We start from the raw sequence: 26508 nt of genomic DNA, 5'->3' as shown, positions 1-26508 counted from the left end.
CATCAGAACCATCAACGGTAAACAATTCCAAAAATATTTGTATTGTTGAAAATCCTTGTAATGATTTTCAATGTGACTATGTCATTTTTTAAATGATAGCAATTCAAGCAATTACAAGAGTATATCATTTCTTTGTGCAGATATCAAATTTAGAAAACTGCACTCTTTTAGATGTTCATCAGCAATAGAATTTTATGAACAGTGGTAATGTTGCTGTTTGGTTTCATGTCAGATGTAAAGCATGCAATTTAAAAAAAAAAAGAAGAAGAAGATATGGATAGGGATTTAGAGGGATAGAAAAAAAATGCAACCTGAAAATATAGCGGAAAGCAACTTTATGCTTTCACTGAATTCATAATTTCACTTAGAGAAAACATGGTTTACTTTCTGTATATTTTCTAGTTGCATTTTTACTAGCAGTTTATTGTAGTTGTATTTATTTATTTATTTATTATTTATTTATTTTTTATCACTAGAGGTCAGGCTAGGGAAAAGGATTAATTAACTACGTAGATTTAGTTTACCGGTATACAGGGCTAGAGCATATAGCTTGGTTCCGTATACACTTATATTCTCCGATGATGACCTCGATACAGGGGTCGAAACGTCAAGTTTTATTTTATTAGTAATTAATAAAATAATTTGTTCAACGTGTGTGTTTTTGTGTCCCTAAATTTATAAATATGAATGCTGATCACCGTGTAACCTTAAAAGAAAGAATCACTAAACTGTCTATCCATGCCCCTTGTAAAAACACAGAAACACATGTATCAATTTCTAATAGTATATTAATTGTGCATGTCTTCTAGAATACATTTTTCTCCAAATGCCTATCCATATCTCCGTGTTAAAATACACAAAACTAATTGTATGCCTAACATGATACAGGACACCAAACAGCAAATTTCAACTGCAGTGGATATAGATATCAAATTCTATGGACTAGTCCATATGATTCCATTGCCAACCAGTATCTAAAGGAGAGCAGCTTTCATAGTTCAATATCTTTGTATAAAAATGTCACATGACAAACCATTTCTATGATTCTTGCATAGTCAAGTGGGAAAGAACTGTTAACTATGAAATTTCCAAGGGAATTGTTGGATCGTAACTTCTCGATCACGTTTTATTGTCTTACAATTCTTTCTCTTTAGTATTTTACTAGTTGTAGGCTGATATATCAATCGAACATGAAGAAAATTTATATTATACTGCGCCACTCCATATTCTGAATTGCAAGAGCAACTTAGATAAATTAACCTTCAACTGTACTAGGTTTCATAAGCTGATTTCAGGCTGAGGTTTTTATTTTTATTACATAGGGTTCCTGCTGAGATTTGTATTATTTTAATGAGCAGTGCAATGAAACAATCAGGCAAATACAAGATTCAATTCAAACAAAATTATTTAATGCAGTGTCACATAAGTTACATCATAACACAGCATTCCAAGAGGGACGTTACAATTAAACGAATACAAAACTTTCATTAAGATTCTAGTATACCACTCAGCTGAGCTCAAACTTTATAATTAAAGATTATATTTAACAGATCTTATCCTTCTTATTTCAAAGAACTTATATCATAACTCTACTCTTATTAAGGTTACATTTCAAAACATTTTTAAATATCAAATCAGTGTTCAAGATATTCAGAAGAATACAACTCATGAACATTCAGACATTCATTTGTAATTGTCTAGGCTCAGTTAATCAATTTATATAATTATAAATTGATTATAATTATATAAATATAATCAATTTATAATTCATATAAATTCGAGATTCCTAAATTACAACAAATAGGCTTCACAGTATTCTCATTCAGTTAATGAACACTTAATTCAATAACATAGTGTTCATCATTTGAAGAGGGAAAAGTCTTAGCACATCACATATTAAATCTTGACTCGCTGAATACTGCAACTAGGAACAATTTACTTTCGGAGGAATTAATTTTCGTTACTTATCGCTAAGTATAGTAAAGGTAATCTTACCAGGATATAGCTTCAACACATCATAAGTAGATCGAACAACAATTTTCAAGTCCTTGCTGACTTTTACTTTGTAGTAACACAAACTTAAAAGAATCTTCCATTTCTGCGACTGATTTATAGACTTGGGAGAATATAATCTTTATGCACTTGGTTTAAGTTATCTACTTATTTCTTTGTTTTCTTATACGTATTAACCCTATTTCTTGCACTATTTCACTGCTAGGCATTAGGAAGTTTTGGTAAAAATCCAACTCATTCCCAGTCATTTAAATACCATTTTCGGCACATCAACCCCCCCCCCCCCCCCAGTCTCCAGCTACCGTTCTCTATACTCCCCTATTCGATTCTCCTTTTTTACTTTCAGTTTTGTATCCACTCCTTCCTTTTTCCCGCCAGTAACTGGTTCTCACCGATTTAGCTCACATCAAACTTGTTTTTCCCTTGATATATAGTAGTCAACACTCCAACATGCGCTAGGAGAAATTTGCATGTTTTCTCACACCAACTAATCAAATGATATCACAAAGAATCTTCTGGATATATTAAAATTACATACATTACAATTTCTTATAATATTATTAAAGGAATAAAGCAAATAAAATAAATGACACTTTAATACAGAGCTTTTTCATATCTATAATATATTTTAAAATTACATAAATAAAATTAAGTAACAAAACTCCAAAGGATTACATGAATAACATTTTATAAACAAGAGACTAACAAAATAAATTTAAATAAATCCTGCTTATGATATGGTAGGGCATGTTAATTATGAATGAAGTATTATTAATTATAAATATCTTCATTTACAATTTAACAGAATGATCTATTCTGCATTAAACTAAAGTTTCTTTTCATGAGAAATACAGAAGGACTTAATGTTCAATTTAAGTCATAATAAAAGTGATATGAAACCTGCTATTCATTTATCACACTCATGAAAGTGTAAACCTTTAATATTCTAATTTTACAGGATTAAAATTATAGGTTTATGGATGAGATAAGAGTTAAATAATCTAGAAACTCTGGCCATGAGATTATTCAAGCAATTCAAATACTACAATCTAACATATACACTACTAAAATAAGGGATATTCATCTTACTTTTTTTAATTCTAAGATGTTATCTCCACCAAATAAAACTCAAACAGCTCTTCATGGACCTTTAAAATAAATACACACTGGGAAAAGTTCAGTGTGAAAAATAAAACCCAGTACTGAAAACAAAAGTAAGAACACAAAGCATACTTCATTTTCATTAGTGAAAACATGTTAAATTCAACTATTTTGGCTCAATGTTTAGTGAAGATAGCAAACAGAATATGGAAATCGTTAACAGAAGAGGGTAGGAATGGTAGTACAGGAAGCCAGATAAAAAAATTTATATGTAATGTCAAAGAGATATCAGCCAGATTACTAAGTCAGCAGCATAAAAGATAATGTTCAAATTTTCACAGAAAGAGTGGAAATTGTAGATATAAGAATTGAGGAAAATTATGAGAATAATTAAATGATAGCAATAACAGAGTATGTCAAAAATTAAAACAATAGAAGTGACATTTGGAATAATCTGAAATACATGGAGAACTAATCTAACATGGTATGACCACTTAAACTAATAAGAAATGAAAGATCAGTAAAATGCAAAAGTGCTCAAAACAAATTACAGCAAAGATAACAAGTTATTCATTGATACAAATGGGTAAGCTTTCGAAGATAAATAAGAGCTGATTAATTCAGAGACCTGCCACACTAATTTGAAATAAATTTATTAACAGTAAACTAATAATGAAATATTAACTGTTTTGGCCCATCATATTTCATAAACCTTCGAGCGTATACATGAAAAATGGCAATATTTTTTTAAAACAACGTTGTTTGAAAATATGGACACAGAAATGTAGACAAGACAATAATAACATTAAATTAGAATTCCTGAAACCTATATAAATACTAATTAGAAAAAGCATGGTGGTAACAAGGCTGCTCCAGTGTATCAAAGAAAAAATGCCAACAAGAAAATTACAAAATAAAATACTAAAATGTGGAAAGGTAGAATACCGGTTAGAGTAACTGGTATTCATCCAAAAATGTTCAACCGCATAATACAGAAGGCCTAGGAAATAAAGCAGAATGTAAAAATTAGAGGAATTTCATTACAAAGTTGTTTGGGTAATATTTATGTAAGCATACTAACTTGCAACAATCAACTGCTTCTTACTACTTCTAGCACCATAGAGTTTCATATATCTGTGTCGTCATACATATCCTATTCTCATCTTGCTTTACAGATTAGAGCCAATATCCTCTTACAGCTAAGTATTATACTGCTTCAAGAAATAATATACAGGCAATGTTGGAATGTGGTTCCTAGAAGTAGTCTTTGCTTGATTATATAAATCATTGATTGAATGAGCATGATTTAAAATGATCCAGTTTTTCTGTAAAACATTCAAACCCACTTTTATTCTATATGAATTTAGGATCATCCTTAAATATCTTACTCTTGAGAATTTGGGGGGGGGGGGGGGGTAACTTTATATAATTACCACACCACAAAGTGAAAGCATTTTCCTATACAGTTTTTAATTCTAGGATCAGAAATAAACAATGGAATGTGGTTTTTTTTTTTAAATGTTAATCATTAAAAAGGATCATAAAAAAAAGCTGAATTTAAAAAAATGCAAAGGCAGCAATTAAGTATAAGCTAAGAAAAATTACGCTATAAGTCCAGAAACGTTTCCTTTGTAAATATTCTGTTGTACATTAAGAGAAGAAGATCCACAGAAGATGACGAGAGGTTTTTTATCATCTTATAATGGATGTATCAGGGCCTACTATGCTATTGGGAGACAGCAAAAGAATTCTTTCGAGTACCACCTTCATAAATGGCTGATTATACAGCTCACTCCCCTTGGTGCAAAGGCATAGCCACCGTCTCTCTTGTTCTTTAAAAATTAAAAAATCAGGAAGCTAGGAGACTATTACTGAGATCCTAGCAGAATTTTCTCCCAAAGTGTCTGAAATAGCCTTGGGATCAGAAACAATACATCTAATATGTTACAAAGAAGACAAATGATGTATTTCATATCTAACTTTCATCTTACACATTTTATTCAATTCAATTTTTGCACTGGTTGTTTGATTAATCAGTGATGTATATTTAATTCTGGATTGTTTTTCACTCCAAGGTCTCACATAACTTGCTTTGGCCTGAGCATGTTTAAATGCTATTAAGTTTGTAGTGAGAAGATATTTACAAAACATATCACATGCTCTATTTTTTTTATCATCTTTGGCTGCTTGACACTTGGTTCCACAAAAGCTTTGGATAGAGTTGAAATTGTGATGATATTCTTGGAATTCATGTGGTGGCTGCATGACAATAGAATATGTGACATACTGCACTGCTTCATTAATAGGTGTTTGGCTGACTGCTTCCGCATTAAATTTTGCAAGATGGGAAAATGCATTCCATCATCCTGGTCCAATTTCTACATAGAAATCTGTGTTGGAGTACATGGTTCCAATATAATGTTACAGATTATTTTACTTTTTTTTATTTTTATTTTAAAAAAAAAAAAACTCAAAAAATCATCAGTCACTTTCCCACACATCAAACCAGACAAGAAGAAGTCCATAGGATTCCCATACCTTACGTCAAAGGCATATCCGAACGTCTTTCTAAAATTATGAAGATATACAATTTTACCACTACTTACAAACCTATCAACCAAATTTACAACTTGTTACCTTCTCCTAAGGACAAACTCTCACCTTTGATGTTGCCTGGCGTTTAACAGATTCCATGCTCATGCAAATTGTCTTACTTTGGACAGACAGGTAGGTCTGTTCAGAAACGCATCTCGGAACATCAAGACCACATTCATCTTTTTAAACTACAGAAATCTGGCCTCTCTCAACACGGAATTGAAAATCCAAGCCATAGGATCCATTGGGAAAAGTCTAAACTTTTACATAGCTCTTTATATAAACATGAACGTTTATATAAAGAAAGTTCTGAAGCCCTACTACACAGACCAAATTTAAACTGCAACGACGTTCTTACTATTCCTGAAGTATGGGAAATTGTCATACAAAATTGTGTAAAATAATTATTTTTTTTTTTTTTTTTTACTTCTGTAACACTTTACGCATGTTTAATGATATTCTATTGTAATCATGCGCCCTAATTGTATGTTATTCCTATTATTGTTTAAACTGCTATACTGATGATGTCCTAAGATACTTAGGATGAAATATTTACAATTAAATAATTTTCACTGTGGTTAATACGTGTGTTTCTTTTAATTATAATGTGGAAGGTATCTGTACCATTATTAATAAAGGGAGAGGTCATAGTTGTCGAGCATTCACTGAATGACATGACCTTGTCTATTTGTGTTGGCACTACACCACAGTGTTATGTCCATTAAAGTCACCTATTATGAGTATAGGTTGAGACAGGTGCATTATGAGATTATTGAATTCTGTTTCATTAAATCACTACCCAGTAGTAAATATATTAAACATACTTTGATTAGAAATACCCAAGAGGGGTAAATCGCTACTGCTTAGAACAATATTAAGTTAACATGATGGAAAGGATTATGACTCCCACAAGAACAGTTACTCCACCACGTACAGAGTCATGTACAATGCTATCTCCAGTTCTGCCCTTGATTACAAGCGCGATATTCCTGAAGATAGGATCCTAATATAAGTTTCCTGCACATAAACAAAAATGGAGGAGCATAGCAGGGACTTAACTGAATGAATTTGTATGCAACAAGAGGTCAGACATGTATTACAGCAGTATACAAGACAGTATTCAAACCAATTTTAATTTTTATGGATCTGAAGGATGGATTAGAAATGGCTTGATTTTTCTCAGGACAAACAATGATATTAGGAAAGAACTTGCCATTGTTAGCATTCAGGAATGTGTTAATAGAGCTAATTTCAGGTGATATGGTCACTTAAACAGAATGGAAAAGGAAAGATTAGCAAAACAAATGTTGTTTGTCTGGTTGGCAGGGAAAAGAACCAGAGGAAGACCAAGATGTACATGGATTGATAGAGTAAAAGTACCTTAAAAGTACTCATCTACCATCATCAAGTAGATGATGGTAGATGAGTCTGGATGAAAATTGTCAATAGGAAAACAGTAATAATGTAAACTTTCACGATATTTCTTAAGGGTTGTACAGGATACTATCATAATAACCTGTACAACTATTATTACTAAAATACTCTGGATTAGATATAGATGTTAAAAGTTTTTCCACTTGGTTATACTATAAATTAAAGGTGCCAATATATTATATTCTTGATTTAATCCTTTATCCCAGTGTAAGCAAAGTTTGAGGGTGAAGTAACTCCAAGACTGGGCAACTCATATACAGAGACTAATGACTTTACATCAATTACCTTAGTATCCCATAATGCAAAGCACATATCCTTATGGGCATGTATATTGCTATACATTATGGGAAGGGTCACTACTCAGACTGGTTTTGAGCTTTATTGAGGTCTCATCAATGGGAGCCAGTGCCAGAAGTCATACTAAAATTGAAGTAATGCAAAAATCATACCACACACAGACTTTGTTTGCTTACAATTAGATAAAGGATTAAACAAAGAATATAATTTCTTGACACCTTTAATTTATAGTATAACCAAGTGAAAAAACTTTCAATATCTATCCCTCATCCAGAGTATTTTAGTAATAAGGTGTGACACCTTTTGGCTACTTGTATTTGGAAAACCTTGGTATCACTTCTGGGTCTGGCTCCCACTGATAAGACCTCAATAAAGGTCAAAACTGGTTTGGGTAGTAACCCTTCCCATAATGCATAGCATTATACATGTCTGTAACGAAATGGGATACCAAGGTAATTAGTGTAAAGTCATTAGCCTCTATATATGAGTTTCCCAGTTGTGAAGTTACTTCACACGCAAACTTTGTTTGCTTACACTTGGATAAAGGATCAAACCAAGAATATAATTTTTTCCACCTTTAATTTATTGTAGAACTGTTATAGGTGCATACCAAGAATCTGATGACAAAGCAAACTTTATTTTAGAAAGTACACTGATATAACAAAAAAATAGGCATTTGGATATTCTGAAAGGAAAGATGACTGACATTTTCAAGAAACTTAAGTTGCTTCAAGCAAATAAATTCAATACTCTCAAAAATGGTTTAACACCGAAAATAATATAAAGTGAAGAAAAAAATAATAATTCAAAGGGATAAATTTATATAAATTATGAAGAATACAAAATAGTCTATGAAATTGTATGTGAACATAAAAAAATGCATCCTGCCATGTCTGGTATACTATGGGCTTTATTTTAATTTGGTCCTAAAGTCTTCTTAATTTATTAGATTCAAAATTTAACTTCAAAATTTAACATTTTGTTGTATTATATTCTTGCTAATTATTATCTAAATTCATTCCTTCATATAATTCTTATTTCACTCATTATTTTCAATCTTATACTATTTTTGGCCCTAGTGTAAGTAGAGCAGTAAATATATACTTATGTTATCCTTGATATTCTAAGAAATGGATATCAATTTTCCTTTTATGAATATCCAGTTAAGTTTTTCTATCAATATATCTTTCCAAAATTGTAATTTCTAATTTGTCTTTAGATTTATTATCCCTGTTTCCATCAAGCTTTGCTCTTAGTGTACATATTATATAAACAATTACTACAGCAAAACAGCATTAAATGCATGCCATATTGTCTCATTGAAATACCTCAGTGACAATTTATAATTGAAATTATCTTCATATTACTGAATAGAAAAATATGTTGATATCTACACACATACTGTGATATATGTAATTAATTTATTTACATTAACAAATTTCACTTTATATCTAGTAAACCATTGGCATTATTTGAAAAACAGAAATTTGAATACAAAGAGTCAATGAAACTTATGATACAATAGAACTCCTTTCAGATATGCAAACCAATAATGACTATGAAAAAATAGTGTTGTGATGTGTGTGTGTGTGTATAAAATCCAATTCAGGATAACAATTTCCCAACCTTTTAGAATATTCATCACCATCATCAAATTCCTAACCTGTACCCTCAAGGTGTAGAGGATATGATAGTACTACATGAAAAATTTGCATTACTAACTTCCTATCTACAATTTTTCTACAAATCAATCTGTTAACTGTCAAGATTCCAACATTATCAGATCTTATATTTCTGTCTTCTAAGGTACATTTTAATGTATCAATCCATCTATATCTTGGACTTCTTCTGGGTCATTTTCCTGCCAACCTGGCAGAGAACACTTGTTATGCTAATCTTTCCTCTACCATTCTGTTTAAGAGACCATACCACCTGAGATTAGCTCTGCTAAAACATCCCTAAATGCTAACAATGTCAAGTTCTTTTCTAATATCTTAACTTTTAATATGATATTGCCATGGATGCCACCTGTTCAATCCCCTAAACTTTCTCAGGACTCTCATATATGTGGTCTCTAATCTTTGGTCAAGTGTTTTACTTCTGACCCAGCTCTCAAATCCATAAGTTAAAATTGGTTTGAAAACTGTCTTGTATACAGCTAATTTATCAGTTTAAAGTTGATTAATTCCTCTCTTATTCAAGATAAATTTATTCAATTGACATCCTACCATACCAGCTTTATTCATTCTGTTACCTATATTTAATTTCTATTAAATATAGGTAACAGAATGAATAAGTAGCTGAAATATTTTACTTGTTCGATAGGTTCTCCATTAGCAATGCAGTTCATATTTTCATTGTCTTTGTCTTGTTATTGCTGAACTTCATACCAAATCTATTAGAACAGTTATTCAATTTAGTCAGGGAATCTTGCACATTTGTGCTGGATTTATTCAAAAGTATAACATCATCCACATAAATGTTTCTGCCTATTTTCATTGTCTTTGTCTTTTTAATGCTGACCTTCATACTATATCACATACATACTTCATACTATATCACATACATATCTCATACTATATCACATACTTCATATGTATCTATTACAAAAGTTATTCACTTTAGTCAGGGAATCTAGCAAGCTTGTAGCATATACATTTAGAAGTATAAGGGGGACTGGAAAGTAATCAATTTTTTGAACTACATTTTTAACATAAATTTTATTAAAGAACAAATTAACATTATTCAATTCTATAATCGGCATCGTTAATTATAACCTTATTCCAATGATCTACTAAGTTTAGAATTCCTTTTTTGAAAAAAAGTTTTTTCTTTGGAGGCAAAAAATGATATCAAACTCCTCTGGACATCATCTTGTGAACAGAAAGTTTTATTTCTTATGCTGTGTTCTAAGGACCTGAATAAGTGATAGTCACTAGGGGCAATATACGGCGAATATGGAGGATGTGGTAGAAGGTCCCATCTTAACTGCCTAATTTTTTCTTGAGTCATTCTTGCAGAATGTGGTTTTGCATTATCTTACTGCAAAATTACCCCTTTTCGATTGACAAGCAGGATGTTTGATTAACAATGCTTGATGTAGTCGCTCTAATTGTTCACAGTAGATGGGTGCTGTGATAGTCTTAATTTGTTCCATGAGTTCGTAATGAATAATTTCATGAATATCCCACCAAACGCACAACAGAACCTTTTGTGGATGAAGTCCATCTTTAGGTGTTGTTGTTGATGTGTTCATTATTCTTATACAGAACCCATTTTTTTGTCACCAGTTACAACTCATTTCAAAAAGGGGTCATTTTGTTGTCTGGTCAACAATGAATTGCAAATCGCCCATCTCTGTGCTGTATTGTTTTCTGACAGTTCATGCGGTACCCATACACCCTGTTTAAGAACTTTGCCACTCTTATGTAAGTGCTCTTAGACAGTTGAATGATGAATTAAGTTTCTCTGCTAATTCTTGTATGGTTTGTTTTGGATCTGATTCAATGAGAGTCTTAAGAGCATCATCATCATCTAGAGTAAGAGATCGTCCAGATCAAGGACGATCAGAGAGATCAAAATTTTTTTCTGCAAATCTCCTAAACCATCGCTGACATTCCTTTAATATCTAAATCTAAAGTTTCATGCCGAAGAACTATCGGCGAGTCCAAGCATAAGTCAACACCTGGTAGTACAACACTAGAGTAACTTGGAGCAAAGGTGGAGCAAGCTCCGTCACAATCCTTAATATTTTCTCATAATGTAAAACGCAGTTCCTGGGAGATGTATTACTGTTTTACATTATGAGGAGAAGTCACTTCCCAGACTGGTTTCAACCTTTATTGAGGTCTCATCAGTGAGTAGGTAGACCTGGATAATACCAAGCTTTAAGTGAATCGAGCCTACATACCTTCACTATACGAATTGCCAGAAAGGTGTACCCATATATTATTACTATGATAAAGAGCCTATTTTTCCGGCGGCATAAATTGAGTTAAGAGGATAATAAATCCCTCATTATTTTAAAGCCGGATACGAAGCTCGGAGATGAAAATCTAAGAGTTTCATGCCGAAGAACTATAGGCAAGTCCAAGCGTAAGTCAACACCTGGTAGTACAACACTACAACTCCGAGTTGCCCTAGTGACATCCTGCAGGTTAGCATTATTTAAGAAGGTATGTTCCTATGGAAATGAAGCTAATACTTAAGTGAGAAATTATTAATTAATCCTAAAATAAAATTAAGCTTAACAGGACTGCATTTTATATGTGAATTGAAATGGCTGACATGTACACAAAATATAAACTATCTTTTTAAGAGTAGTAATATAAGCAGATAATTATTGGCAAAGGACAACGAGTATTTCAGTTCATGCTAATGTGCTGAGTGACAACTTGCTATTCTTAAACATCTGAAAATTACCAAATGTTTCAGAGTAATCTATTCCCTGCCCCCCTTTTTACAAGGGTTCTTTGAAAAGTTTGTAAAAAAATAAGTTAAACACATTTTTTCGGAAAAAAAGTCACCTTTATTTCTCAACATAGTCTCCATCGAGATCTACACATTTGGTCCAGCAAGTTGTCAATTTTTTCATACCATCGAAAAAATAGGATTTGTCAAACTGTGCAAAATAGTCATTGACAGCCTTGATATCTTTGTTCGAAGAAACATTTTTCCCACTGAGCCAAATTTTTAAGTTTGGGAACAAGAAGAAATCACATGGGGCCAAGTCTGGAGAATACAGTGGATGTGGAACCAATTCAAACCTCAATTTGTGAATTTTGTCATTGCGACGGCCGATGTGTAGGACGGTGCATGAAAGAGCACTTTTTTGTGCACCAATCTTGGCCCTTTCTTTTCTTCAGTTCTTCTTTTAAATGGTCCAACAATGACACATAATATACACCTGTTATTGTCTAACCCTTTTCCAAATAGTCTATCATGATAATTCCTAGGGAATCCCAAAAAACAATGGCCATCAGCTTCCCAGCTGACAATAGTCTTCAATTTTTTCAGTGCTCTTTCACTAGGCATTGTCCATTGTTTTGACTGCTGCTTGAATTCAGATGTGTAGTGGGGGATCCAAGTTTCGTCTAGTCACGAATCGATGCAAAAAAATTCTGCAAACTGCAATTAAATATTGCCAAACACTGCGTTGAAATGTCTTTTTGCATGCATTTTTGATCGACAGTCAACAATCATGGCACCCATCATGCATGCATCTTTTTAATGTGAAATTCTTCGTGCACGATATTATACACCTGTTCAGTTGAGATGCCTACAATCTCAGCAATCTCAAGCACTTTCACTCAGCGGTCTTTCATAACGATACCATGGATTTTATCAATCATTTCTTTCGTAGTGGCCTCAGTTGGGTGTCTGGAGCATGCTTGATTTTTGATGGACTTACGACCACGTTTAAACCCATTTATCAAAAAATAAATAGTCTTTAATGCTGGTGCAGAGTCCTCATGAACTGCATGTAACTCGGCTTTGATCTGCATGGTCGTCCATTTCTTCAAATAAAAGTGTTTTATCGTTACATGAAACTCATTTTTCTCTATTTTTATGAAAAATGCAAACTCGGTCATTTTAAATGTTTGCCAAATGTGAACTACGCGTTGCATATGGCTAAAATTTTGCGAGAGGTCATGAAAAAGACTATGAGTGACGACACTTGTATGAATGAATGAATTGTGTCGCCGTTTATTGGAAACTTACCAAACTTTTCAAACAACCCTCGTAATGAGTGGTTACAATATTGCAAACTTTGAATTAATAAATTATGGTTAATGGAATGGAACTAGTAGTTTAATTAAAAATTAAGATTACTTCTAAATAAACTGAAAATACTATATTCAGTTGGTGTGGCAACAGTATAGGTTCCACAGAATTCTTTGAGATTGAAATAATATTTCTGCATATAATTATCAAAATATAAATATAGGTACAGTAAAACTTTATGTTTGTGTTTATAAAAGATTTCACAATTTGGACTGAAGGTGAGATCACCTTATCAGTAATGGCAAACCTTTTTACCCAAGTGTGTCAAACATCTTTTTTTTAAATATTGACATTGTTGATGTGCCACTTGCATACATGCATTATAAATTTAACTACTTAATAATAGGTGGTGACTTATACATATCATATTAGGCTATTTATTTAATAGGACATTGATATAAAATCTATGAATTCATATTATACAATTAATTTAATAAACTGAAATTACTGAAATTAGTTTTTTCATCAGAATACCAATATTTTTCAACATCCAAGGTGTGTCACCTGAAACCCTCAAGTGTGTTGTCAGTGCTGACACGCATGTCATAGGTTTGCCATCACTGGTGCATCATAATAACCATCCAGTGAGATCTAAAAATGAACAGTAAGTATTTGCAAATTAATCAAACCTAGAAAGTAAATCAATTTGTTTTAAGGATTAAACAAGAAGCCAGCTTTAAATTTTAATCCAGATTGCTACTGCTGAATGCACTGAAAACTATATCAGTATGCACTGATATTTCAAGTCTGGTATATTTGACAACACAAGTAAATTCATTGATCATCTCCTTGATAGCTGAAAATCAATATAAAAATGTTCCATAAAATTTGGCTTAATTAAAGGTAGCTACATGAAATATCAAAAGCTAAATATGTTATAGTAATCATGATAAAAAAAAAAAAAAAAGCAAACCAATGACTTACTTTCTCAGTACATGTGTAAACAGACCATCAGTCCATTCTCGTGTATTTGGATCTAATGTGCCATACAGTGACTCCTTGGAAATTGCCTATAAAAGTAAAGAAATATATACATATTTCATTGACCTTCGACATGCTTCTTCACTGAATCGATTCATGTTCAGTGTGTTTAGAAAAGTCACATGCAGTGCATCTTTGAAATTGCACGCTGTCTCTTATATGTGCTTATAATACAATATTCATACTTATATTTGCGATTATAATTGTATTAAGTGATAAAGTTAAAAGAAGCCATAAGCTTCTCAATTTGCAAGAAAAGCTATAACTAATCAAACTTAGTGAGGAAAGCATGTGCATAACTGATATATTCTGCAAGCTAGGCATATCTCACAGAACAGTTGGTACAATTACAGCTGGGTACAATGGGAAATGTTATCGAAAAATTTAGAGAAAAGAGCTTAATTAACTTTTTGCTGGATTTCTGTTCCTTCTCCCTCTTTTTTCATATATAAACTTTACACAAGAAATACTGCAAAACTAACAGTGCACGGCTGTGTATATGAAGATGATGTCAAGAAATCATGTTTCTTGAAGAACTGTAGTCCTGAGAGAAACTTATGAGGAGAGATAGATGGGGTGAAAGAGAACAAGAAGTTGGTTCGATGTGTAGGGCCAGAGCAAGTCACTGTTGAATAGCAGCAATGTGCTTAAGGGAAGACTGGAGGAATAGTGTCAACAAGTTTAGCAAAACCATATCCATTAAAATATCTGTAGAAGAGGCATAACATAGAAACAGTAGACTTATTAGACACTGTATGACAACAATTGCTTGGATCGCCCTATTCTGAAAAGCAGAAAATATTTTCAAAAATTAGCTGTGCACCATCCCTTATCTGGGAACAATATTCTAACATAGGGTGGATTTACATATAACCATGTTAGGAGATATACAGGTGAGAACTTATGTTCTTAAAAAAAAAAAAGATTTTATTTGGATTTTAATGACCATGGTCATAATGTGCCAAGGATCAGGGCAGTAAATAAGTTAAAAAATAAAAAATTGCATAAAAGAATATAGATAAGAATGTATATAATAGTTATAAAAAGAAATCTGTATAAAAACAAATAAAAGATTGGATAAAAAGCAAGTGTAAAATGATTTAGGAAAAGTGTAAAAAGTTCATAAAGAAAAAATGCATTTAAAAGGGTATAAACAACAGAAAACAATATATAATAAAAATACATAAATGATCTATTATTATATGGTAAATGATACTAATTTTCTTTAAAAATTTGAGTCTGATAAAATCTGCCTGAGTGTACAGGGGTTCAGCAGGTTATGATCACAGCTAAATTAATGAATGTGCTCATTCATGAAATGAAGACAGTCATTTAAGATATGACTGATGGTTAGTCCAGCATTAGAGAACTCACGCACATAGGCATGTCATCTCTTAATAGGAAGGAGTGTGTGAGATGGCTATTACCTATGTGCAGCCAAGCAAGACCAAAACTCTCTGTTCGAACCTACACAGACTAGCAGTCATAATTTAATTTCAGCCTTAATTTGGTAGAGCTTATTTCTCTATGATCACCGCCACTAAATTGTGTTAGATAACCTGACACATGCAGATACTTGAGAAACAATCTAGATACAGTATCTACAGTACGTCAACATTGATCCCAACGTGGTTTGGAATCTAACAGAAGTGTATATCATATATAGTTTCCATAACTGATAAAGGTGTTACATTTAAGAGAGAGCCTTGAATGTTTCTGTAGTAGACTTATTAAGAGAACTTTGTGAGTCAATATTTTATGCACCTTTGACATCGATACAGCCTGATGTATTTTAATACAAACTTTATCGCATACAGCTCCACTCTAATAGCATTTGTGTGCATATAATGCTCTAGAAAGACAGCAGGTGATCCCACTAGGTCCTCCAATCATGAACCATCTGTGTTACACAAAATCAGAGTATTCCCTTCTATGTGCTTAAAAGAACTGCTGGTAGACAACATGGGCGAATATGGTAGTTTACAGAAAGAAAAGGTGCAAGGCAGTATACGCACAAATGCCATGGTACTATCACTGTAATATTTGGAGCTTGTAAGAGAGCTTTTATTCACAAATCAGAAGGTTTTTATGACAGTCAGTTGAGTGTTGTACAGATTCTCCCACTTGTGGTTGAAAAATAGTTGGTTACATGGCATGATCTGGAAGCAACTTTATTTTGGTTGTTGAGACAGCTGTTGATGTCGATGTGGCAAAGGTGGTTCATTTGAGTTGATATACAAATTAGAAACGTGAAGTTTAAAATGCTTCAGATGCAATTCTGATAACTTGATGGTGAATAGGGTTGCCGGCCTGGTTGGCTGAGTGGTTAGCGTATCTGCTCTCCAGGCAAAAGGCTGCGGGTTCCTCGCTGTGGGCATGGATGTTTGTGATTGTCTGTGAAAATACTAGTGGAGGTGGTCAGCGGTAGATGGCATTGGTGCAGTTGATGAAGGTAGTTATGGTTGGTGAAATGATGGTGGAGACGGAGGGTTGTAGAGTAGGTAGCCTCCCTCAATGAATCTTTGGACTCCCTGAAGGTGTTACGTAATAATAATAATAATAATAATAATAATAATAGGGTCTATCAATCACAGGGTACTCTGGCAGAAGCATAGCCTCTATGCATTGTCTAGCAAACTATAGCTAATGTCAATCATATATGAAGCAAGACCAGATTTATTCTAAGTATTTGTTGGCTTATGTAACCCTGTGGAAACTGCATTTGCACACATTGTTAAGCATGGCTTTTTCCCTCTTAGAAATCGTTTTCATCACATACACCATTTCAGCCAACAATATGCTGTTAGGATCAGTGACTACGAGTTGGCAGCAGTTGCCTGTCATACTCTCCTCCTCCTGAGGTGACAATTAAAATCACTGACAGAACTACTCTAGCTATTCTGTGACTGGCTATGAGTGGAGCCTAGCTGCTAATTTAATCTTCAAAAGTTAGGGGTAAATGGCCATATCCACCCTCTTTGGAGAATAACATGGGTTAACAGACAGCAGAGGTGTTTATTGTAATCCTGATCTTGCATTCTAATCTCAACAAATTTCCAGTCTGTCCACAATAACATAGGTAACAAGAACTAGGTATCTGATACAGGGTAAGGACAGGGAAGGTAAGAGAGTAGAAAACAAGAGTTTCTAAAATAGTTTGAAGATAACACACATTAATCATGAAGAGCTTGCATCTCATTGCAATCTAGTTTAAGGATGGCATTTATCTAAGATAATTCATTTATATTCATGTTTTCTTAAAAAGTTTTATCGTGTATTTTTATACTATTTTTAAAATTTTTATGCTGTAATGCAAACTATCAGTTTAAACTTTATAATATTCTATACCCATAGGCATGCTTTAACTGGACTATACAGTTTACATAAACAGTAAGAGCCACTAAACCAGGAATACAAATTCCTCTTATGACTGAAGGCAATGGTATGGTTGCCCTTCTTCAACACGGAATGAAGAATGGCAAAACACTAGGATAATTTACTTAAATGGTAAGAACCAATACCAAATTCAGTATAACTTCTCTTCACATTCCAGTATGATGAATACAGACATTCATACAGATATTCTCTTTATCAATTTTTTTTCTCATGTGCAGAACTTTTTTATTGTATTTTTCTACATTTAGAGTAGGTTGTAGAGTAGGTGCCTTCCCTCAATGAGTCTTTGGACTCCCTGGAGGTGTTACGTAATAATAATAATAATAGGGTCCATCAATCACAGGGTACTCTGGCAGAAGCATAGCCTCTATGCAGAGTCTAGCAAACTATAGCTAATGTCAATCATATATGAAGCAAGATAAGATTTATTCTAAACATTTGTTGGCTTATGTAACCCTGTGGAAACTGCATTTGCGCACATTGTTAAGCATGGATTTTTCCCTCCTAGAAATTCTGACAAGTATTAATTAACAGCTAACCTTTGAAAGTGCTCACTGCCTTCTCTAGAAGCAATTTAATCGCAAACAGTATATTGTTTTATAGTTTACAGTTTACTTATAGCCATCACTCATAACATTTATGTATAGAATTCATGCCAGAGAATTTATGACTAAGACTGCAAACAATACTTAAAAAAAATCCATGTACAATAATAGTTAAGCATATTAAAACATGCTCCATGACTTACTTTTCTTGGTATGCAATTGAGGCAAAGATACTGCTAAGAATAAACTAAATGATAAAGTTCACAGAATGCTTTTGGGTCCTGCAGTAAGCAGAAATAACAGATCCAAGTTTTTCTAACACAAGAGGTATTGCATGATAAAATTGGAAGTACAAATAACCTATCATTAGAATCAAAACTTTCTCTTTGATAAGAACTTTTGCTGAAAATTTCTATTATTTACTGTTTCCAAATATGTACCCCAACACAAACACAAATTATGGGAAATTATTATTTCTCATATTATTTTTTCTTGAAATTTCAAAAACAGTAAAAAATTTCACCTAGTTGTAAATTGTTTAAAAAATCCTACATTCAAAACCAATAACCTGAAAGAACAAAATATCTGTACTCTGTATACATAATAACTTACTTTGGGATCAATAACATGGGCAACGCCTTCAACTCCTTCATAACGTTCAAGTGCCTTCAATAATACCCACCATGCAGTTGATTTTCCACTTCCACTAGGACCAACCATCATTAGGCCATGATTCAGCTGAGAAATCTGGTAGAGTTGCAATACCTATCAAAAATTCTTTATGAAATTTCATGAAGTTTCATACAAAATAAGGAGTCATGAATAAATTATCATTTAAGCCAGATCATGTGTGCAAGAAAAGTAACTATCAGATTAACTAAAATAAATATTTTCATCAAAAAATTCTTTCAAATATTTAATATAAAAAACTCAACCTTCATGAGAGAAATTAAATTTAACTATTAGTTATTCTCATTTACTTTTGTTCAATCAAAATATTGATTGTAGAAAATAATTATCTGAAGAAATAGAAATGAAAAATTCTAACACTCCAATTTAGAATTAAAACAGTTGGATATAAATCACTGGCTTAAGCTAGTGTTTATATCTTTATAATAGTGGTTCTCAATTGCGAGTGCAATGACACAATTTTTTTAAGAAGTATAAAAAACTTCCAGAAAACAAATCAAATTTTGTAACACATAATCACAGGTTCTAATCTAAAAAGGAAATTGAGGACCTAAGATTTTTTCTAAATCCTGAGAATGACTTGTGTAGGCAGCAAGGTGTATTTTTAATTCCTTTTGTGCATATAATCCTCTCAAGTTGTATCCTTACTAAAACACTCAAAGTGCTTTAACTCTTAATTTCAAAATATAAAGAAAACACAGAATTAAACTAATTTTTATTGGGCCCCATTTCTGTATGGCAAGTAATAAAGTTCCTTTCAGTTATACCTGAAGTAAATCCTATGTGGATTTACCTCAGGTATGAGTAAATGTCTATAATAAATTTTTCCCTCCTAAATTTCTATTTGCTCTTCATATATTGAAAACATGGAAAGTTCACATTTGTCCTCCTGCATACTACAATCCCATAATGTTCTTTATACTTCTGCTCATGTTCAGAAAAAAATTAGAGCAACTTCTGCCCTGGTTTACTATTGTGCACTAACACTATTGCTTTTAGTACTGTGCTTTAAGTGACAACAGTTCCTTTCATAGTGCAGAAAAGTTCCTTTAATTACCATAATTACTCGAATATAACTCTGCCTCATTGTTAATGTATAACTGTATAGACCCAAGCAAAACTGTATGTCGCACCACCAAAAACAGTCTAACTAAAATCTATTGTCCAAACATTTGTTCAAAATTTCAATTACATGAAGTGTTTATCTGATCTCATTTGAAATTTTCGATGTCATTAAGACAGATCACAATGGCTAACTTCAAATAAAGTTTTACCGGCAAATTGAAACTAACATGCTGTAATGTGTGTGTGAGTCTGCTCGCCAGTATGACACTGAAGTGGCACTCAAACAAGCAACAATAAAATTTAACTGAAGGGTTGAAACTTTATGTCAGAGTTGAGCCAGTCAACATGATGCAAAAGCAGTACACAAATGGTAATGAGAAATCTCATCGGAAACAATAAATGATAAATTTTTAAATGATTTAAAACGATAACAGGCGAAACACCACCACCACCACCACCACAACATGAATGTGTTAAAACTAAGAAATATATAGTGAATTCCGATTGGAATTCGGTTGAAGAGAATCAGCATTTCAACTCAAAAATTGTCAGCTTGCCTTTGTCACTGAGTTACGAAAGAATGAATGAAATTGTGTTTTAAGTTAATTACAGAAGAATTGTCACTAAAGATTCAAATATATCGCAAGATGAAGGTGAGCAGCAGATCGCATAAATAACTTTGATAATTAAAATTTAAATGCATTCATTTTATAAGTAATGTGAGCAATTATAAATTATAATGAATACTGAAGATTTAATTATAAACATCAATTTAGTTTTTGCATGAAATTTAGTTTCCAAAAATCCATGCATATATCTCGCACCACTATTTTTTAACTTTAATTTTGGGGAGAGAAGTGAGAGTTATATTCGAGTAAATATATATAATTTCAATTATGAAAACATGAATATAGCAGTAACTTCTGCTTCCCTCGTCATTCACAACATATTTCGGAAATGTTTGTCGGCATATAAACAACACCAACATGACATAACTTTTGAAAGCTCATACAAAATTATAATTAAGCTCTAAAATCTAATTTAAATAAATTTTATATCTAGCAAGATTTCAATAGTCAGAGATAATAACATTGCAAAACATCTTACTTGTGGCATACAAAAAGAAACATGAAATTTATTATTATTAACTCCTTAATTCATTTTTATATTTTTATAAAAATTCATTTTTAATTTAATATAAATTTTAATACAGATATTCTACACGTCAGTTTCTTTTCTCATGACCAAACAACACAACTGCAGAAAAATTTTAGTGTTTTGAAATTGTAACGTTCACTTTTCTTATTTGAACTAGACTTTCCAAATTTAAGTAACAAAATTCAGTCCACATCTTTAAGGATATGCACTTTGCATTATGGGTTACTAAGGCAAGTGATGTGAAGTCATTAGCCTCTATATATGTGAAGTAGTGAAGATACTTCATGCGCAAACTTTCTTTGCTTACACTTCGATAAAGGATTAAACCAAGAATATTACTTTTTGGCATCTTTAATTTGTGATATCAGGTTTAATGCCACCTTTTTATAATTGATCCATGTAGATGAATAACAGTGAAAATAATCCTTTCTCACACCTGATTTCGAAAATCGAACCATCTTCCTACCTCATTCTTACTGCTGACTTGTATACAAGTCAAATATAGACTAAGTTTTTCTTGATATAATGTCCCATTTGCATCATGTAACTAAACCAGAACAAATTTTAACAGCTTTTCTCTTGCATTTTAACAGCTTTTCTCATCTTTCACATGCTTTTACAGATTTACAAAACTTAACCACCGAACCGGCCAGGACGTATATACGTCCAAATTACCATGGATGCGAAGTGCATATTAAAATTGTAATATCATTGATATTACATTGAAATATGTGATGAATACGAAGTGTAGAGGAATGATGTATTTTATCCATATTGACAGTGACGTGGTTAAGTACTGTTCCTTCCAATGTCCCAAAGCCTTCTCCACTATTTGTCATAAAGTGAAAATCTGAATGGAAGGAAGCTATGCAAACAAGCTGGATTCAGGCCAAATGGAGGCTTGAATCCAGCTTGTTTATATAGCTTCCTTTCCACAATTTTCCTATCTGTTTCTCAAGAATACTTGCATAAATCTTACAAGGAACACTCGTTAGGGAAATCCTCTGTAATTCTCATATTTCTTTTTGTTTCCCTTTTTATAGATGGGTACCATGAATACTCTTCCCCCATCGTTCAGAATTGGATCCTCTGAATTATGTGGTGTAGCCACTGTAAAACTTATATCTCCATATTTGAGCATTTCTGGTCGCAGTTATCTGCTCTTGCCTTTCCCATTTCAGGTTTGGGATGGCTTTTCTGCTTCTAGTATGGATATATATTTCTGATTGCTTTTATAATGAGTGTTTTCTACCATCATGCTATCGCTGCTTGTTTCATTTATCAACTTTTCAAAGTAATTACTCCAGACATCTAAAATACTTTCAACTTCAGTTTTCATATCACCTTTATCATCTGATTTATTTTACAGTACTCTTTACTCCATTCATAAGGCTTTTTAATACCCTCCAGAATATTTTCCCACCTTCCTGATATTTATTTTCTATTCTTACCAAACGTTTTTCAGTGACATTTAACTAGTTTTATACAGTGGTTTGCTTCCTTACATTTTACAGACACCCTGTTTATACGCTGATAGTATAATGTGACGGCCAATTTCTCATATTCCATGTACCAGTATGCTAGTATATATTGCCATATTTAAATTACTATCTTCAGTAAGAAGTGTGCCTAAATAGCTGAAATGTTTTACAGTGCTCTCAGTTACCAATTACACTGAAAAATTATTGCCTGATCAGAAAACTGGGGGTATGAATATATGATTATACAGTGATTGCCCAGGAGTCAGATGGTGTGTTGACTCATGAAAAAAAAAAAAAAAAAGATTAACTGAGGGGTCTGATTATTTGATAACTGAATAATAAAAAAACCACTGTATTCTTCCAACGAATACAGTTGATGTTTCTCCACATTTAGTATTTTATTGCCACTTTTTCCTAATGAAAAATTAGAATGACTAATCAGTGTTCTTCAATGGACAAAATCTAGAGGAAACTAAAAAAATAATAATAATAACCATTTTCTTTTTGCATTTGCCAACTCAAGGTGAAGTCTGCAGTAGCCCTATTCTGTAAGTGAAAGATGCCTTTGAACAAGTTGCAAGGTTCCCTGGAAGTTTTACCTCACTGCAGGCTTTAAATCTGTCAACTAAATCACAAACTATTGACAACATTTTGTAAAGACAAGTTCCACCATCCCTCCTTGCCACTAGTAGGTATTTAAACAGACTAGCTTACTTTAGTCAAAGAGGCCATTTGACTCAGCAACAAATCCCTGAACATTAACAATACATTCAGATAGTTAGGATTAGGGATATAAATGTGGTGTTAATAGGTATGATCAAGAGCAGTAGTTTCACTAGGCATCACAGGGCAACAAAATAGCCAATAAATACATCTCAGGTAATTAAACACCAGTGGGTAAATACATACTAGCAAAAACAGTAAATACATCATAATGCAGCTAGACAAAGTATGAGTATGCATGCTTTCTTCTCTAGGAATGTAGAAAAAAGTAGCCTCCTGCAATCAGTCCTAGAACTCATGATTCTGTATTATTATTACATTGTCTTAAGGTCGTTTAAGTTAAGGGATATTACATCCCATATCGTTTCTTAGCCGAATAAGAAACTCAAGGAGTTTCATGCCGAATATAGTAGAAACTATATAAAGTTCGGCGATTCCAAGCGTAAGCAAATACCTGGATACTGCAGCAACTGACCCTTAAGGTAGTGCAAGCTGAGGCAACTCATGTCTAAGGTGGAGCAAGCTCCGATCACTATTCTTGATATTTACCCATAATGTGAACTTAGCTCCTAGGAGCTGTATTACTGTTCTACATTATAAGAGAAGGTCACTACCCAGACCGGTTTCAACCTTTACTGATTTCAACCTATATAAAGTTCAGTGATTCCAAGCGTAAGCAAATACCTGGATACTGCAGCAATTGACCCTTAAGGTAGTGCAAGCTGAGGCAACGCATGTCTAAGGTGGAGCAAGCTCCGATCACTATTCTTGATATTTACCCATAATGTGAACTTAGCTCCTAGGAGCTGTATTACTGTTCTACATTATGAGAGAAGGTCACTACCCAGACCGGTTTCAACCTTTATTGAGGTCTCATCAGTGAGTAGGTAGACCTAGTTAATATCAAGTTTGTAGCGAACAGAACTTACAACCCTTCTATGAGTATTGCCTCAGCTTGCACTACCTTAAGGGTCAGTTGCTGCAGTATCCAGGTATTTGCTTACGCTTGGAATCGCCGACTTTATATAGTTTCTACTATATTCGGCATGAAACTGCTTGAGTTTCTTATTCGGCTAAGAAACGATATGGGATGTAATATCCCTTAACTTAAACAAGTTATATGTCGCCGTATTGAAGCCTTTGGCTCTTCATATATCTAATAATTTATTAGGACACCTCTCAGCAATACTCATAGAAGGGTTGTAAGTTCTGTTCGCTACAAACTTGATATTAACTAGGTCTACCTACTCACTGATGAGACCTCAATAAAGGTTGAAACCGGTCTGGGTAGTGACCTTCTCTCATAATGTAGAACAGTAATACAGCTCCTAGGAGCTAAGTTCACATTATGGGTAAATATCAAGAATAGTGATCGGAGCTTGCTCCACCTTAGACATGAGTTGCCTCAGCTTGCACTACCTTAAGGGTCAGTTGCTGCAGTATCCAGGTATTTGCTTACGCTTGGAATCGCCGAACTTTATATAGTTTCTACTATATTCGGCATGAAACTCCTTGAGTTTCTTATTCGGCTAAGAAACGATATGGGATGTAATATCCCTTAACTTAAACAAGTTATATGTCGCTGAATTGAAGCCTTTGGCTCTTCATATATCTAATTACTTATGGTCACCTGCCAGTCCTATTTAGTTGTTTGTATATTTTTCTGTGAATATAAAATAACCTGTATGTACAACAGATATATTTAGATAATATTTCCAGTAGAATGGGCTTATCAAATCACAGGTCTCTGATGGTGATGTATAGCATGGTGCAAAAAAAAAGTACTGAATAACTACAATGATATATTGTAACTAACAATTTCCTGAAAAGTATAATTTTTTAAACAAAAAAATAGATAGACATTAACAATACATTCAGATAGTTAGGTTTAGGGATATTAAATGTGGTGTTAATAGGGCACCAGCAGGTAAATACATACTAGCAAAAACAGTAAATACATCATAATGCAGCTAGACAAAGTTTGATTATGCATGGTTTTTTTCTGTAGGAATGTTATTGAGCAAAAAGTAGCCTTCTGCAATCAGTCCTAGAACTCATGACAATGTAATAATAATGCAGAATTACTTATGGTCACCTGCCAGTCCTATTCAGTTGTTTGTATATTTTTCTGTGAATATAAAATAACCTGTATGTACAAACAGATATATTTAGATAATATTCCCAGTAGAATGGGTTTATCAAATCACAGGTCTCTGATGGTGATGTATAGCATGGTGCAAAAATAAGTACTGAATAACTACAATGATATATTGTAACTAACAATTTCCTGAAAAGTATAATTTTTTAAACAAAAAATAGATTGCATATTACATATGTCATAAATACTATCTAACAAGTGTAAGTTTAATATTAAACAAAATGAATGTATTAATATGATTAAAATTTATTTATTGAAAATAACTGCAATTAAATTTAAAGACATTTAGGAAAAGTGAAACATACATATTTGTTCATATTCACTTCAAGTGCACAAGATTTACTGTTTTCAAGTAATGTGCCATAACTCTAACACGTAATAGCAGCTCTTTTTTTTTTTTTTTTTATCAATTCATCAGTGAAATGAAAACCAGAATTGTGTTGTATAATTGAGCATGCACGAAATGAAATGAACTCTGAAATATTGCTGTGACAGAAATGAAATTTTTAGAACTTGAAAGCAGATATTTATGAAGTCAAGAAAGATGTTCAAAAGTTATCAAAAGTTGTCATATTACGACATTGAATAGAACACAACACATGGTGAGACAGGATTGAGTTTTTCATTACAACAAAACAAAGTCTATAGAAAGAAAAATAAAGTTATAAACCTTAAAGGAGATAAAAGGAGAGAATAAAGTGAAGATGATTGGTTACGTTATGACTTTTAGAGAAAACCAGCAACTAAAATTACAACTAGCGATTCATTAAAATTGAATGCTGTAGTGTTCATATTAAAGATTTCAGATCCAGAAATCCAACTCTCTAGAAATAAAATAAATGCATTTGTTGCCATTATTATAGCAACAAATGCATTTTGGACTAGCCAATCACAGGTAATACAAAGAAGAAAACGACATTACAAAGTAAATGTCGTTTGCAGTGCAAACATTTACAATGTAGCATTCGCAATACAGGTATAACTGCATGGATTTATAAACCACGAAAACAACTAACTGATGCACTTAAATGGAATTTTAACAAAGGTCTTTCCAAATCAGTGTCATTGGTATGGGATGGATGCCATT

General features: G+C 32.7%; 1 protein-coding gene across 1 annotated transcript in view; it reads right to left on the bottom strand.

The window, feature by feature from the left end:
- Dhc64C (dynein heavy chain, cytoplasmic) overlaps positions 1–26508 on the bottom strand; it is a 1087706-nt gene that overhangs the window by 610506 nt on the left and 450692 nt on the right. The window contains exons 40-41 of the mRNA XM_090398628.1: positions 18759–18911; positions 14149–14234 (exon numbers count right to left, since the gene is read on the bottom strand). Coding sequence (XP_090254754.1) covers positions 14149–14234; positions 18759–18911 — 239 coding nt within the window. The remainder of the gene's footprint in view (positions 1–14148; positions 14235–18758; positions 18912–26508) is intronic.

This window comes from Typopeltis vanoorti, chromosome 10 (genome assembly GCF_054136105.1).
Source record: "Typopeltis vanoorti isolate ZY-2024b chromosome 10, IOZ_Tvanoo_1.0, whole genome shotgun sequence".
Taxonomy (NCBI): domain Eukaryota; kingdom Metazoa; phylum Arthropoda; class Arachnida; order Uropygi; family Thelyphonidae; genus Typopeltis; species Typopeltis vanoorti.
Note: the sequence above shows the minus strand (reverse complement) of the source record. Positions and strands in the feature narration are given on the sequence as shown.